At 39.6% G+C, this 17,099-nt stretch overlaps 1 protein-coding gene across 1 annotated transcript in view; it reads left to right on the forward strand.

Moving 5' to 3' along the window:
* The window catches only part of cacna1da (calcium channel, voltage-dependent, L type, alpha 1D subunit, a), an 88,845-nt gene extending 71,760 nt beyond the window's left edge, over positions 1 to 17,085 (forward strand). The window contains exons 30-47 of the mRNA XM_059329838.1: positions 271 to 303; positions 1,238 to 1,366; positions 1,840 to 1,905; positions 1,984 to 2,075; positions 2,161 to 2,320; positions 2,517 to 2,644; positions 2,750 to 2,846; positions 3,329 to 3,431; positions 4,588 to 4,689; positions 7,054 to 7,187; positions 8,596 to 8,712; positions 9,140 to 9,528; positions 11,182 to 11,208; positions 11,841 to 11,969; positions 12,422 to 12,561; positions 13,559 to 13,665; positions 13,893 to 14,210; positions 14,385 to 17,085. Of these exons, the coding sequence (XP_059185821.1) occupies positions 271 to 303; positions 1,238 to 1,366; positions 1,840 to 1,905; positions 1,984 to 2,075; positions 2,161 to 2,320; positions 2,517 to 2,644; positions 2,750 to 2,846; positions 3,329 to 3,431; positions 4,588 to 4,689; positions 7,054 to 7,187; positions 8,596 to 8,712; positions 9,140 to 9,528; positions 11,182 to 11,208; positions 11,841 to 11,969; positions 12,422 to 12,561; positions 13,559 to 13,665; positions 13,893 to 14,210; positions 14,385 to 14,690 (2,577 nt within the window). The 3' untranslated portion in view covers positions 14,691 to 17,085. The remainder of the gene's footprint in view (positions 1 to 270; positions 304 to 1,237; positions 1,367 to 1,839; positions 1,906 to 1,983; positions 2,076 to 2,160; positions 2,321 to 2,516; positions 2,645 to 2,749; positions 2,847 to 3,328; positions 3,432 to 4,587; positions 4,690 to 7,053; positions 7,188 to 8,595; positions 8,713 to 9,139; positions 9,529 to 11,181; positions 11,209 to 11,840; positions 11,970 to 12,421; positions 12,562 to 13,558; positions 13,666 to 13,892; positions 14,211 to 14,384) is intronic.
* Positions 17,086 to 17,099: the final 14 nt, after the last annotated feature.

Consider the following 17,099-nt stretch of genomic DNA (forward strand, 5'->3'; position numbering starts at 1 on the left):
AGTGTTAAGATAACGTGTCATGTCTGTCATTATACTAAGTGTCCATAGACAGTGATACATGAATGTCTGTCTCTGTCACAGTGAAACAATAAGACAGCTTTGTCCCGTCAATAAGAAGAGTAGTGACTTTGTTCTGTCTGCGTCTTGACTGACGTGTGCTGGCCTTGTGTGATAAACACTTTTCCAATGTAATGTTTACATGTTTGGCCCAATGTGTGTGAGACCTGCGGGCTCTGTACAAGTCATTAATACAGGTCTTTGATTTTAAAGCCAACGGAGACTCCTCAGGTGGATGAGCAGGGGGTAAGATGCTCCACCTCCCCAACCCCCATCCCCCTCTTCAGGACCATGCCATGTTAAGATCTGCATTTCTTTTGTTTGTTTTTACGTTACACCTCCTACGATCTATTGCTTATTTCTATTTTGATTTATTTTCTCATGGTATGTTCCATTCTCTATACTTTTCTTTTTTTTCTCCTTGCATTTGTTTTGTTTGTTAATTTGCATATATCTTTAAAAAAAATATTTTTTTTTTTCCTAAATGTTTGGAGTTATTTCTAAGGAGAATGTGTCACTCAAACGTGACGCTGCGTGTCCTGTTAGGTGGGAGCGGTTTCTGTGCCGCTCCTCACGTTTGTGCTGTTGACACCTGCTACATGGTCTGGATGACCCCCCCTGGGATCAGGTCACCCAGCTCTGACCTGTGAACCTCCTGGCCGACCCGCTCTGGGTTTGGCCCCACTGTGACTCCGCATGCAGTGACTCTGGACTGAGGGTGCCATGCTTGTGCAGTCCTGTCAAGTATGGCAAGGTTTTCTCCAGCATGCTTGCCTCCTTGCTTCCTCTCCTATAGGTCTGTACAGTGACAGGGCTCCTGACAGTGCTTTGGACGCAGACTAACAGAAACATATCAGCTGCAGCTACACTGCTTTAGAGACTCTGTTTGATTACCTTTTGACCAGAAATCTGTCAAGATCTGCAGCCTTGAATTTGCTTTATATATCTAAAAGTTGTTGCTACCACAACAGAAAACTAAATCATGCTCAAATGCAAAACTAGATTTGCTCTAAACATGCAGTTTTACCCGTAAGATGCAGTGCTGCTTGCTGAGCTCATATGAATCTGACTCCGGGGTTGTTCAGACCTCATCATCCTTTTAAAGCGCAGCCAGGTGCTCTGTGTCCACTTCACACACTGTTGCACTGCCGTCCTCTGACTCAAGACTGTTTCTCCACAGAACACGGAGGACAGCGCTCGCATCTCCATCACCTTCTTCCGACTGTTTCGAGTCATGCGGCTGGTCAAGCTCCTCAGCAGAGGGGAGGGCATTCGCACCTTGCTTTGGACTTTTATCAAATCCTTCCAGGTGAGGCTTAGAATACGAATACGAATACGAAAACTTTATTATCCACTGAGTGGAAATTCCTCTTTGGTTTCACCATAGACATGTCTCAAAACAAACAGAATAAATAGTAAAACAATAAAGAAAAACATTTCAAAGGTAGAAAAATATAAAATAGCCTACAGCAATAACTGTACTTCACACATCACCCATTCAAGTACAAAATTTCATAAAAGCACACCACAGTCCACAAAATCATTCCAAGCATAATCTTCATATTCCCACTCAAAATCCACGTCCACTCATTAAAAAACAAATGAAAACACGAATAAAATAGACATGCCAGAACAGGTGAAACACAGGGTCAGCAGCAGCGCCGCGCCCCTACAGGTGAGAGGTTTGAGTTTCGCTAGAACAATTATCTCACTGTTTAACGAGGGACAATGTAAGTTATTTATATTAATCTCACTACTTTTTCTCCTCTCTTTCCCCCCAAGGCTCTGCCATATGTTGCTCTTCTGATAGCCATGCTGTTCTTCATCTACGCTGTCATTGGCATGCAGGTTGGTAACTAAATATGACAGAAAATATTTTTTCTCTGTGTTACCCGAGTTGGCATATGAACAATATTTCTGCTTCAGGTGTTTGGAAAGGTCGCCATGGTGGACGGCACGCACATCAACAGAAACAACAACTTCCAGACGTTTCCTCAGGCTGTGCTGCTTCTCTTCAGGTGTGACAGCTCATCAGAAAACTGATCAGTGTTTTCAGTCTTCTGGGTACTTAATTAATTGATTCATTTGTGTCCGTTACACCAGGTGTGCCACTGGAGAGGCGTGGCAGGAGATCATGTTGGCCTGTATGCCCGGGAAACTGTGTGACCCAGAGTCCGACTACAGCCCCGGGGAGGAGATGACGTGTGGCAGTGGATTTGCAATAATTTACTTCATCACATTTTACATGCTCTGCGCCTTCTTGGTACGCACACAAATGAAACTGTCAACTTAATGCTAGTTATTTTCCTTATAGTGTATAATTTTAGAGTTTGGAATTTATTTTAAGTGACGTTGCTGAAGCTCAAAACACTGCAAACAAAAAAAATATGATATGATTTGTTGAAACGGAGAAAAAAGGTCCCAAATGTATGTAAGACAGTTTTCTTGTGCTCCTCCAGATTATCAATTTGTTTGTGGCTGTCATCATGGACAACTTCGACTATCTGACACGTGATTGGTCCATTCTTGGTCCACACCACCTCGACGAATTCAAGAGAATTTGGTCAGAATATGACCCAGAGGCAAAGTATGTACTTTATTACCTACAGTATCAGAAAGCATTACACATTTATTTTCCACCAGTAAGCCTATTGACAGTTTATGTCTTCCGTCTATTTTTTTTCTCATACAGGGGCAGAATCAAACATCTGGATGTTGTGACACTTCTTCGTCGTATCCAGCCTCCTCTCGGCTTTGGCAAACTGTGCCCTCACAGAGTGGCTTGCAAGGTCTCTCCTCCCTTATTTTATTGTCTAGTGTGTATTTAATGTGTATTAATACATAAGGTTTATGTATAATATTAACTTAGGTTTATATGTATTAATACATAAGGTTTATGTATAATATTAACTTAGGTTTATATGTATTAATACATAAGGTTTATGTATAAGATTAACTTAGCTTTATATGTATTAACACATAAGGTTTTTGTTTACATTAATTTGATTTAATGAAATCCACTTAAGTTCTTTATTTTATTTAAGTTGATTGAACCTGATACATAGTCGCTACATTTAATGTAACCTTTTACCTTGAACTAAGGGAATAAAATTACATAGAAAATTTACAATTTACACTGATTAATACTTAAAGTCCATCTTATTGTCATGAATATTTTTTTGAGTGTACAAAATGCACAGAGAAACACTGATTATTTTCCATGGCCTTTATACCATGTTAAAACCTTTTATATGTACTCTCTTTTTTTCAGAGGCTAGTAGCCATGAACATGCCTCTGAACAGTGATGGCACGGTCATGTTTAACGCCACTTTGTTTGCACTGGTGCGCACTGCCCTGAAGATCAAAACTGAAGGTACAAACCTTCTGCTCTGCTCCTGAAATACCTAGCTGAACATTCTCTGTTACCTGTCAGACGGCCAATGCCATCCTATTTTTACCCTTACCCCTCTGTTCATTATCCCTGCCCCTCAGAACAGAGTTTCAAAGGATAATGGTTGATATCTTGACCCTGATACGTCATCATGGATATCGATGGCTTTTACTTAAACAGATCTGACATGCTTGTGTGTTTAACTATCAGCAGTAACAGGCATTAGTTGGATGAACTGACCACGAATTTGGAATCTAAGTACCTGTCATGATACACCTATCACATGATACCCTGCCAACGGCTCTCACTCCTCCGAAAACATCTATAATACATTGAAATAACATGATAAAATACTTCTTAAAATCTTCATTAACTAAAGAAATACAACATTTGTAAGGGTGTTTTTTTAGCTTGTGCAGCTTTACCAGCCAATGATTTGCAAGAAGGTTTACAATAACCATCATTTATAAATGACAGATAGATGGTTTATTAATGTTTAATCAATCAATCAATCAATCAAACTTTATTTATATAGCGCTTTTCATACATATAAATGCAACTCAAAGTGCATCATTTATAAACCACATATAGGCCATTTAGAATGGTAAATACATAATGTATTAATGTCTAAATAAATACATAATCTATAAATAACAAATAGATGGTATATTAATGTGAGTTTATAGTTACTTTACCATTAACAAACAATTAAATTATAATTAAAATGTTATAATGAGTGCAATTAAAACTATTAATATACTATTAAACACCATAATAAGTATGTTAATGATTTTGAAATGATTCATATACCTTTAAGAAATTGATTTAAATCATTTAAAGATTAAATATGTATGTAGCACTTAATACATGGTTTATAAACCAATTATTAACCATTTACAAACATCAATCAGTTGGTTATTGTAAAGTGTTACCGAATTCCTCATAACATTCGTCTTTGAGTGTGCCTCTGAAAAACATAAAGCCACATTCAAACACTTACAGCACCACCACTTCGCCCCCTACCCCTCCCCACCAACAGAGGAATAGTGCTCAGCGTTAGGGGTAAGGGGTGTTTTGGGCTTTAGGCTTTGAACTGCAGTTTTAGTTTCTCAGGAACGTTTGTCTCCCTGTGGTGCAGGAAATCTGGAGCAGGCCAACGAAGAGCTGCGAGCTGTCATCAAGAAAATCTGGAAGAGAACCAGCATGAAGCTGCTGGACCAAGTGGTGCCCCCTGCTGGTGGTTAGTGCAATCTGCCTCTATCTGTCAATGAAATCACACACACACACACACACACACACACACACACACACACACACACACACACACACACACACACACACACACACACACCTCCTGGTCCTTCTGTTATAGTTTGCCATACAAACATAGCTAAAGCAGCTCACACACACTCACCATATGCTGCCCACATGCTGTTTGCATAAAATTACAGGACTCTTTCATAACTATATCCTTAAATAAAACCTTGCACACACACATACATTAATTCCCACACACAAGTAAAGCTGATTTGTGCTGTTTCTGCTCTGCTCATGTTCTCCCCGTTGCTCCCTCAGCAGTGTGATTCTTATCAATGTGTGTGTGTCTGATCCACACTCCTTCCTCCTGCCCTGGATGCTGATGGAGGCCACTGACTGTCTGCTGGGCTTTGGGCTTGCATGGCCTTATAGACCACTGTGCAAGTGCATGCTCTGTCTTCCTCACCAATATCTCTCTCTTTTCTGATTAATCTGTCTCTCTCTGTTCCTCTCTCTCGCTCTCTCTCCTCTCTCATTTTCTCTGACTCACTCAGTTGTCCTAATCTCTGTCCTTTTCTCACCGCTTGAGCTTCCACAGCTTATTCTTCTCACACTTTTATATCTCTGTATCCAAAACTCTGAAGCACTTCAGAATATTCTGAAGCAGTTCTGTTTTAGGGTGGTGGCATGGAACTAGTGTTGCCTCTCTCTCCGATCTCTGTCCCCAGCGTGCTTGTTCAAAGTGATTCAGACCCCTGCTTCAGAATGATTCTCACACACTCTTTTCAAATAAATGAAAATCCAATGGGACAAATATACATGCAAGAACATGCCCATACGCTGATTTAAGTACAATATTCACTGACTGGCACATACTGTATAACAAAAAAAGACATACATGAGCACAAACAGGTGCATTTACGCAAACATACTGACATGTATGATGCATAGTGTAGATCTGCTTGCTTGCATGTGCTAAAGTAGAGAATTAAATGGCATTCTCTGACATTTAAACAAACAATTTGGTTTATACACAATCCTGCCTCCCAATAAATTCTATTTTTTTAAATTGGGAACTTTTTTTAATGTGTCTTAAAGGTAAATGAATGATAGTTCTTTAAGATGAATGTTATCTAAATATTTAAAAGTCTGTATTTTGCAGCCTGCATTTTACTGCTATTTAAACATTTAAAACTGAAAAGTAGCAGTATTTTATATCCAGGGTTGGGTCAAACTACTTTGAAATGTAGTCAGTACTTACATGGCAATTAATCACATAATCCAACCGAAAAATGGGTTCTACACATACTTTCTCTCTTTGAAACCTGAAAACATTTTCAATGTAACTAAAATGCATTTTGCATATTCAGCATTTACAGTTGGTCAAATCAAATTACCATCACTAGTACAGTACAAACTGCAGGTGTACTGTGTTTTTTCTACAACACATGGGATGCTGTTTTTTTGTGCAAGTAAAAAGGCTACAAATAGGAGTTTGTTATAGTAATACAAGAGGAGTCAAATGTTCATCTACCATTTTAAATGCTATAAAAAAAGGAATAAAAATTAAATTATCCAAAAATCATACATATAAACATATACTATACAAATATTGGTCAAGTCACCATTAATAAAACTAAATCTTTTTTAAATTGCCATGTTCTTAAAACATAATCAAAAATGTAATCAAGCTATCTTTGACAATCTAACTGTAATCTGTAATTTTTTATGTAATCTGGTCTGATTATAGTGATTTATTTTTTGTAAACTGATTACATAATCCCAATTACATATAATCGAAAACCACCCAACCCTGTTTATAATCATACTGTGTGTTTATTTGTCGTCTAGCTGACAATGAATCTGCTTATTCTGTCCTTTTCATCAGTAGTGCAACGTTAAAGAAGAAAGGACAGAATTTACTGTAGTTATTACTCACAGCTTTTATGGGTCAAATTGATACAATCAAACATACATATAATGTAGAAGATCTCTTTTTTTTATTTATCTGTTCCGATGTAGAAATGCACACACAATACATGGAGGTTTTTGTAGCAAATACTTGATTTTCTGCTCTTTTTTAAAACACAGTGAAGGATGCCATGTGGTGCAGATTGAGGTACAGTATATACACCATCAAGATGGATGTATATAATTGGGATATAAATCATTTTGGGGTTGATTGGGGGTGGAAGAGTTCCTCACTTGTCTGCAGTCCTGACGTGATGGATCCACAGTTTTTAGTAGAATGGATAAGAGGGCAGAAGAGCCTCTCCTTCTCTCTCCCAGAGTGCTGTGTGTAGTGACCTGCTGACACAGGAAGCATTTGTGTGGTCTGTTCACTCAGATGATGAGGTAACCGTGGGGAAGTTCTATGCCACCTTCCTGATACAGGACTACTTTAGGAAATTCAAGAAACGTAAAGAGGAAGGCCTGGTGGGTGCTCACCCGTCGCAGAACAACACAGCTATCGCTCTGCAGGTGAGTCTCATACAGTTTGTGTCCGTGTTTTATTTATGAGAGAGAGATTGTTTGAAATTGTGTGAAAACATGGATTTATGAGCATTGCAATTCTGTTGCATCAAGTCTGTAAAATGTGTCCTTATACATTTCATTCAAATATCATTAAGTGTGCTAATGTTATGGTTTATGATCCAGCAGGGCGTTCATGATCTTGGTGTACAGTATGAATCTGTTCCTGTTTTGTTTTTTTATGTTTCCAATGTGTGAATTTGTTATTCGTGTCTCTGTGTCTTTAAATATCTTGATGTTAAGCGTGTGTCATGGTCTCCAACCATCATCTCCATCATGTGTTTTCTGTGCATCACAATTCACTCACCGTCTCATCGACAATTCACATGCAAAGCTTCTCGCCATTTCTGTTACCTTAGATTTATAGATGGATTACTGAACGGGCATAATGGGCACCTAAACCGGCAAAATGTAAGTTAAAGAGACATGTAACCAATCAGGACTCAGAATGACCACAAGTAATATAAAACAATGACAAAGAGATGAAAAGCAGCGCCATCAAGCCACAAAGAGAATAGCAACGACAATGAAATGGGTAAGAACAGCCACAAAGAGACTCTAAATGACTGCAACCAGCCATAATATGACCACAAAAGACACAAAACAACTACAAAGAGACACAAAATGACCACAAAGACACACAAAACAACCACAAAGAGACACGAAACAAATTCAAAGTGACACAAAACAGCTACAAAGAGACACAAAACAACTACAAAGTGATCCAAAGCGACTACAAAAAACTAAGAGAACAACAATGGACAAATCTTAACTACAAAAAGACTGGAGTATTTTCAAGGTAACACAAAACAACTACATAGTGAGTCTCCTGTGTAGGAGAGGTGGTGGGTCCTTTTGCATGTCTGTGCCCAGGGCCCCATTGTCTCATAATCCGCCCATGCTTTTATTGTGTGATATATGGCTACAATAAACCCCCATATATCAGCGTCAGACAGTAAACTTTTAATTTATTTATAATGACATTTTTGTGTATTTTGTGCTAATTTAGTTAAGTACACTTGTAAAGTAAATGATAGGAGGAAAAGTAATTATTCACTCACTGCAGCAGACGTGAGACAGAGCACAGCTGGACGCTTCACAAGACATTTCCGCAGAGTAATCGTCACAGCAGGCTGCATTCAGGAGAGCACATTTGTCTGTCTGCGTGTTCTCATCTCTCACAGTCTGTAAATGTCAGGTGTTGCATATTCCAGCACAGGTGTGTGTGTGTGTGTGTGTGTGTGTGTGTGTGTGTGTGTGTGGTGGTTGTGGCTGTATGATGTTAGATTTCCTACTGTGAGTTGTGAGATGAAGGTCCCCGCTGTAGCGTTTAGCCCTCTTATTGTCATGGTTTCAGGCTGGCCTTCGCACGCTGCATGATATTGGGCCCGAAATTCGCCGAGCGATATCATGTGATCTGCAAGATGACGAGCTAGTAGACTTTATTCCAGAGGAAGACGAGGAAATTTATAGGGTAACTGATTTAATTTTACATGACAGGAGGAATGTAAAATGTTGTGCTTGTAAAGTTACTTACTGGTGTTTGCCATGGTAATGTACATATAAAAAAGCTATTTATAAAAGGAAATGTACTTAAATATGGAACATGAACCAGCTAAATATCCAGTAGACGTATTGTCTGTAGTTTTTATTGCTACAATATGTAGCCTTTTGTTCATTTTGGTTTCCTTTGTTTTTCCTCCATTTCAATTCCAACAAACTACAAACAGTGCATTCATTTTTGCTCACGTCATGTGCCATGAAGCTTCTGAACTTCTTTTTGCTCATACAATTTCTGAAAAGAAAATCAGCCCTGAGACTTAACATCAATGCCACAATTGTTCTGCTGCTCTGTAAGAAGGAGAAGTTCTGGTGGTTTTACTGTGAGCGTTCCTTTGCAGCGTAACGGCGGCCTCTTTGGTAACCATCTCATGAACGGTGGCCATCGGCGCTCCAACGGCCACCAGACCAACGCCACACAACGCCCTCTGCAGGTGCAGCCTCCGCCTCATTACGCACACATGGAGCAGCCGGTGGGACGCCTGTCTCGAGCTAACGCAATGTCACACCCCAACCACCATCACCACCACCACCACCATCACCACCGCCACCACAACTCCTACGGCAAGTCGCCCAAATCCACCAACATCAACCTCAACAATGCCAACGTGTCCAGCCTGCCCAACGGAGGACACCATCGTTACTACGAACATGCACCTCCCAACGGTTACCCAGGTCTCCGCAGCTCCTACTACGACTACGACAAGCCGCGGACGCCCCAGGGTCAAAGGTACCCACACACACTGAGCATCAGCCACTGCTGCAGAAAGTCTTCAAACATTGATGTAGAGTCAGATCTCTCAGCTGTGTCTCTGAGCACATTTAGTTTGGTGGTGTGATCTTACTTAATAACTTAGCAAATGTAATTTAATAGATGGATAAAGGAAAAACTATTGCACATGTTTTGGAGATTATATTGTTCCATTGTTTCCTGCGGTGATCTGTCTGAGAAATTAACTAAGGAAATTAAAAAAAAGACACTTTCTATGATGCCTATGTCTAAAATGCATCCTAAACATATGTATAATGTGTTATAATTTGCTTATAGAGCACTGTAAAATTAAATGATAAGCATTTCTAATATATATGTGTATATATATATATATATATATATATATATATATATATATATATATATATATATATATATATAATTTTATCAGGACTTATAAGGCAAAGTATTATAATACTTCATATTTGCCAGTCAGTCATAGTTGTAATACATTATCATCACTGTTGTAATGCATTATAATTTGATTATGAGTTATTCTAATTGGTTTTTAGCTTCTGTAATTGAACTAATAAAAATCCTGTGATATAAGAAGATGTAATACATTACAAGCTGGTTATAAGTCACTATTAATGGTTACTTTTTTCTTTTATCTAAATTGTGAAAATTGACTCACATTATATATCCCCAAAACAATGTTAGGTGGTAACAATAGATAAAATAAACTGAGTCCTGGAAAGGTTTGACCTATCTAAATGGTGGATGTTTCCATTTTGCTAATTTAGATTATACAGTGCTTATACATTTATATTATAATTACATTATAAGCAGCTGATGATGCATTATAGAGATGATCTAGTAAAGTAGGTTGCCAGAAATTATTAGATATTATCATACTTGACCTTACAAGTCAGTATAAAATGCTTCATATTGTATTATGAGTATTGTTATAAAGCATTATGAGTAATTATGAGTGCATCTAACTATACTTATACAGTTCTATAAGCTAATTATAATGCATTATGCATATGTTTATAATACAATACAAAAGACATGGGCATCATAGAAAGTGTAACCAAAAATGCATTAGCTTCTATGCATTCAGTGCTCGCTGCAGCGAGAAGAACATTATCTGTTGCATAAGTGTTTTTTTTCCCACAGGCAGGATGCAGCTTCTTATCAAACCTTTCCTTTTCACAAACCTTTATTGTACTGTAAACCCTTCACTCCGTAATGGATCACACGCCGACTCTCATACTGACAGTTAATTTCATAAGTGATCAATAGTGCACTTATCTCCTGATTTCCAATGCTCTGTTTAGTCAGAAGATCCAGTTTTTGGGCCTGTTTTTTCTTCAGTGCCCAATAAGTTTGGGGGACAATTTCATTGCTGCCACTTTACGAAAGACAAATGATTTTTAGTTTGTTTCTTATCTTAAGAAGAGAAAATGGAATTGTCAACCAACACTGGAGTCGACATCCTCATCACGCTCTCTCCTCCTCATACATATATATGAGAATGCTGTATATGCTTCATATACTGTATGATATATATGTCATGCTTTCTCTGCCCTGTTCTCTGTGTTCTCTCCTCCCTTTCTCCTTCCTAACTAAAATGCTTTCTCTCAACCATCCCTCTGCTTTCTTGGACAGAAGGCGCTACTATGAGACCTATGTTAGGTATGTTGCTTTCCTAGGTTTGGCTCCAGCAGTTTGTCTCAACAGCAAAAGAAGGACTTTGTTTTTATTTATTCTTTTGTTTCTTTTTTAATTGGTTTTGGATCGGGGAATGGTTGCATCCTTGCTAAGTCCGTGTTACGTGCTATATGCTGGCCAGTCTGGTTATCATCTGCCTCTCTTATAACGCAGTTGTGTCCTTTGAAGAAGAAATAACATAAATGTTCGTGGCCAGCATATCGCTGAGAGCAGCCCTGCTTTATGCATGTGTAAAAGTGACTTGCTTGCTTTGAAGAAGGACCCAGATGGTCAAAAAAAACAAGGAGGTGTATGAGAATGTTTTTTAAAAAGTCACAGCTAGTCTTAAATCACTCCAGAAGAAACTTGTGTTTTAATAAATCTAACAAAGAACCTCAAACTGGATGAGATGATTAGATGACAGAGTGATGCTCTTCGGCTTGAAACTTCTGCCTGCTGTCTGGTTTGGCTGTGATTAATATTTACAAGGGTGGTCAGTTGCATCGCTGCCCCCTGGAGGCTTGCGTCTGCATGGCAGTGCATGGCCATATTCCAGTTGCTTCCTTGAGCAGCAGCAGCGTGCACGCTCTGATCCCTGTGCCCTGACCTTTCATCAGGTCCCATGGAGTGGATAAACACCATCCCACCATTCGCAGAGAGGAGGAGTTTGATGAAGACCGCTTCTCTGGGGAGTATTACAGCGGGGAGGAGTTCTATGAAGACGACAGCATGCTGTCAGGGGACAGGTATTCCTTTTTGCAGCATATGCACAGGTGCAGCTCAATAAATTAGAATGTCATAAAAAAATGTATTTATGTCAGTAAGTCAATTCACAAAGTGGAAACAACACATTATATAGATCCATTACACAGAAAGAAACATTTCATGCCTTAATTATTTAATGACTTCTAATTATAATGATCATGGCTTACATTTAATGAAGACCTACAATTCAGTGTCTCAAAAATGTTTAACATTACAAAAGACCAATTTTAAAAAGTATGTTTAATATAGAAAAATATAAGCACTTGTTACTTGGTTGGGCTATTTGACTTGAACCATTGAATGATATTCTAATGTAATAAGATGCACCTGTATATGTAGATGTACTCTGAATGGTAAAGACGTATAAAAAAACAGAAACTTAACAAAATGAAACGGTTTTGGTGTGTGCAACACTTATTCTCTTTGTTGACAGGTATCAGAACAGTGACACGGAGTATGAGACTCCCAAAGGTTACCACCACCCTGACAGTTACTACGACGATGACGAGCAGCCTCTCTACCGCGATTCACGGAGGTCACCAAAGAGACGGCTGCTTCCTGCCACGCCTCAAGGTACCTTACCCTCTTATATCCTGGAGAATGTTTAGCCTATACATGTCTGGGTGATTTAAGGCAGGATGCCATCCTCCTTCTTAGCTAAATTACCAAAATACATCCCCCTTGTTTACATGCCATCCCCCCAAAACAATTTAAGGGGCAGAGAGAGTGAGGGCAGAGGGGTTCTTTAGTTATAGAATATGTTAGTCTAATCTGCCTTACTCAGCGATCCTTTATCTGACTGAGGTCTGTGCAAGTTAGAATCGATGGTCCCCACTATGGCTCTGGACCACCGGTGGCTTATTGATAAATCAAAAGGAACTGTCAGTGGTGCTGATGGAGGAAACAAATGGTAATTGTCTTTTGTCAGTTTTGTCTTGATCTATAATAATCTCTAAACTATATAGCTAAAGGGAGTCGGGGTCATTCATTGGGATTCGCTTGTCTCATGAAGAGTCATTCTTATCTTTATCGCATCGGGCTAACTTCTGTATCGAATTAAATTGTGCAAATAAACTATTTGCTGTTTCTCTGGGGGTCCATGTAGGATCCAAAGATTGGAGCTGGCATGTGTCCTCTATCCCCTTTTATGCACACAGCAGCACCATTATAATGAAATATCATCATCTACAGAAGTTGATAATTAGTAATACTTCTAAGTTTGGCTTCTATACAGGTGGCTTTGTTGCTTTCTGTATCATCATCATCATAACTGTTCTGTGATGTTGCCAAGATGGCTAATGTTTCATTCATTTGCCATATGAACACAATTAGAAAAGAAGAACAGGCTGTAGGCTAGATATGAATAAACTGTAGACTTATTAAAATAAGTCACAACACAGCGTGTTTATTACCAAAGAGTCACTACTAAATGCAGTCTTGTCAATACATGCAACACTCACTGTATGCTTTGCCCACTCACTCAGTTTTATAGTCCCTTGAGTGTTTGCATGCTGTAAAAGTTTCCTGCATGAGGTCACTCACTGGTCCACTCCTGACTCCTGATGTTCAGGTAACAGGAGGCCATCCTTCAACTTTGAGTGTCTGCGCAGACAAAGTAGCCAGGACGAGCTTCCACATCAGCGTACTGCTCTACCACTGCACCTTATGCAGCACCAGGTAACACAGGCACATGTCTCACCTGTACTGTTTGCTCACTGTTTGATGACTGTGTCACATTTTGGACATGTTTGGATTCATTATTTCGCTCAGTCCCAAAATAAGTTGATATAAAACATATTTTTGAAGCAAGATAAATTGTGCACACATGCTCCTGGAGTAGCAGTAGTTGAGTGTGCTGCTGCTGCGTTTAAAGTTTGTATCTGGTGTCTGTCATGAACCATCAGGTTATGGCTGTAGCAGGCCTGGACTCCAGCAGAGCCCACCGCCTCTCCCCTACCCGCTCCACCCGCTCCTGGGCCACTCCCCCCGCCACACCGGCCAGTAAAGACCAGTCACCATACTACACCCCTCTCATCCGTGTGGACAACCCACACAGGGAGAGTGCTGCTAGCAGCCAAGTGTCTGTGCGCAAGAGCTCCTGGTACACAGATGACCCGGAGTTCTCCCAGAGGACGTACTCGCCTGTCCACCTGCAGGTGCCGCCTGAGTACCACAACCAGTACCACCAGAAGAGAGGCAGCGCCACCAGCCTTGTGGAAGCGGTGAGTTTGAGTATCGGTTCAGGATGTAGGGAGAGAAGAGATGTGCCAAATAATTTCATCTCCCAGTCACATTTTTAGATTTATGCTGCTGTCAACAGTTTGTGACAAGCAAGATAAGTAAAACAAAAGTGCAAAAATCCACATTAACATTTTTCTTCTCTCTCTGTCGAGCAGGTTTTGATATCAGAAGGGCTTGGGAGATACGCCAAGGATCCCAAGTTCGTCGCTGCCACAAAGCACGAGATAGCAGATGCATGCGAGATGACGATAGATGAGATGGAGAGTGCAGCCAGCCACCTGCTGAACGGAGGGATGGCCCCGAGCATCAACGGGGTCCAAGTTTTCCCCATTCTGACTCCAAGGGACTATGAACTGCAGGACACTGCAGCCAGCTACAGCGACGAGGAGCCAGAGACAGAACCGAGAGCTCCTTATGAGGAGGACCTGGCAGACGAGATGATCTGCATCACGACTTTATAGCAGTGGCTGGAGAAATCTGCAACTTTATCAGACTACAATCAGTGAAAATAAAAAAAAAATAAAAAAAAAAAATGCATCTGTTGGCTCTGACCAAAAGAAGTGCCTTTTACATTTAAGAGAAAAGGCATAATGAAGAGAGACACATTAGCCCCGTTCATTAAAATTGTCTCCACCTGCCAGCAACGGAGGTCACAACCCAGATACCATCCCTGCTGAGCACAGAGGGACTGACTGCTCCCTCCTGTTGAAGGCCTCGAGATGGAGGTGACGTACAGGTTCAGCCTGCAGCCTATCAGAGATGAGGACATTAATGCCAGTGAACGATGGACCAGTTGGCAAAGGTGTGAGATACTCTCTCGGGCGGGTCTCTCAAGGGTGATGACAATCAGATGTACGATGTCATTACCTCGGTCACTTTATTAAGGTTTGGCATATCATGCAAGTTTTCAATGCAAGCATAGAAAAGGCATATCTCCTCCCGTAGTCGTTAGTATGACTTGATCCCTTTGTTGTTAGAGCAGATTGTTAAATGATCGCTACAGCTGAGTCAAAAATTGAAGAGCACCAGTAGAGTTGTACCAGATTATGCAGGAACTAACTGTCCTACTTAAAGCATCATTCAACTTGAGATATGTACTTTTGAAGCGACAAAGCATTTGTGATAAATGCACTAGCAGGCAGGTTATTTTAAAATTTTTAGAATATCCTGGTTAATATTTCATAGTTGATATGCTGTAAATTGTATTATATATCAAAAGAAACTTTGTAAAGAGATATTCTATATTTTGTAATTATGTATAATTTAAAAGATCAGCAATATGGACCCTTGTGACTCCAGTTATGCTATAAAAGCAGACTTGCATTATTTTATTAGGTATAAGATTCTGATATTTATTTGCCTTTTTATTTTTTTTGTTGCTATATGCACCCATTATTTTGCCTATGAAAACAGCATTTTTAAGAGGTTCTGCTTGTGTGACAACACTACTGCACAAGATATGCAAATGGCTTTGATTTCTTAGCTTAGGAGTACACGTGTTACTTCATTACACCAACACCAGTTGCATAAGGTTAAGCCCCCTTTAAAGGAGCATTTTTAGGATCCAGCGCTGAAATTTTCTACAGATGTGATGAACACATTTGTTTGCATATTTTGTGCAGGGCATGCACAAGGATTTAAAATGCATAGTGCATTAACAATGCTGCTTTTTTAGTTGGTTTCAGAGTCAAACCTAGGTTTCGTCAGCCCCTACTGAAATGCCTTTTTGCTGCTGAAAGAACGAAAAAATGATAAGATGGTAATAACAGGGATAAATTAATATTTCTCATAGCTTGTGCTGGGATTTTCCATGACATACTCTTTGTTGATGGTGTAAATCCATTAAACCTTTGTACTGATTCTTGGCAATCACATCTTAGCCTTCATGTAGTGTGTGAGGCCTCGCAGCCTGTGGTGGCAGGAGACACATGCACACATCCAAAGGTCAGAAACAGTCCAACGTGTGTTCTAGGTGGAAGGACAGTCGGTGTCCTGGTGTCAGGATGCTGGAGAGAGGCTAAGCAATACTAACCCCCCCGCCCCTTTCTCTCTCAGCCTGCCTGGTTCCTGCATACAGTATACCTCGTTAGGCATCGGTGACAACATATCATTGTCTCAATTTAGCTGTCTGTCACAGTGTCCCACGGTGGAGTCTTTGAAGGTGATTAGAGAGGATTGAACATGGACTTTGTGTTTTTCCCCTAATCATATTTCTTAATGAGACTAGGAGGGAAAACTCAGCCTGGATGCATAAAAAGAAGTCCACAAGTTGGAACACAAGACAACAATTTTATCATTTATTGATCTAGTGCAAAACAGATACTGAACTAAATAAAGAGAAGTGGGCTTTTTCAGGCATTAACATGGAGGGTTTGAATTAGCACCGAGGATATTTAGGGTTAATGTGTCGTTCATGAGTGTTTGATTTGTAGGCGAGTGCAGACTGTACTCTAATTCAACCGAATACTGTCATGAAAATGTAGGTTTTCCATTTTGTGTGCACATTGAAAGGGCTCTTTGAATTGTTTGTGAGTAAAAAAAAATGTGTTCTAGTCCTTTTTGTTGATGACTGTCATATAAAAGGACCAATGCACATAACAGGCACATTGTACTATTCGTAGCAATTACAGTACTGATGAACTGAAGATATGCATTATTTTGTAAACACTTTTAAAAGTTGTGTTAAACTAAAGATGAAAAGAACTTACTTTTACCTCATGTCAGGGATTCCTGAAAAAAGAAAATAATGATTTGGTTCAGTCTATACCAATGGTATTTAAATATTAGCACATAGCTGTTTGTCTTTGCACAAGTAACTGTATAGTGCTTTTGTTTCTCCTTTTTCTAAACAGATTTGTGTATTAAGGTGA

Source organism: Centropristis striata, chromosome 3, assembly GCF_030273125.1.
Source record: "Centropristis striata isolate RG_2023a ecotype Rhode Island chromosome 3, C.striata_1.0, whole genome shotgun sequence".
Lineage (NCBI taxonomy): Eukaryota > Metazoa > Chordata > Actinopteri > Perciformes > Serranidae > Centropristis > Centropristis striata.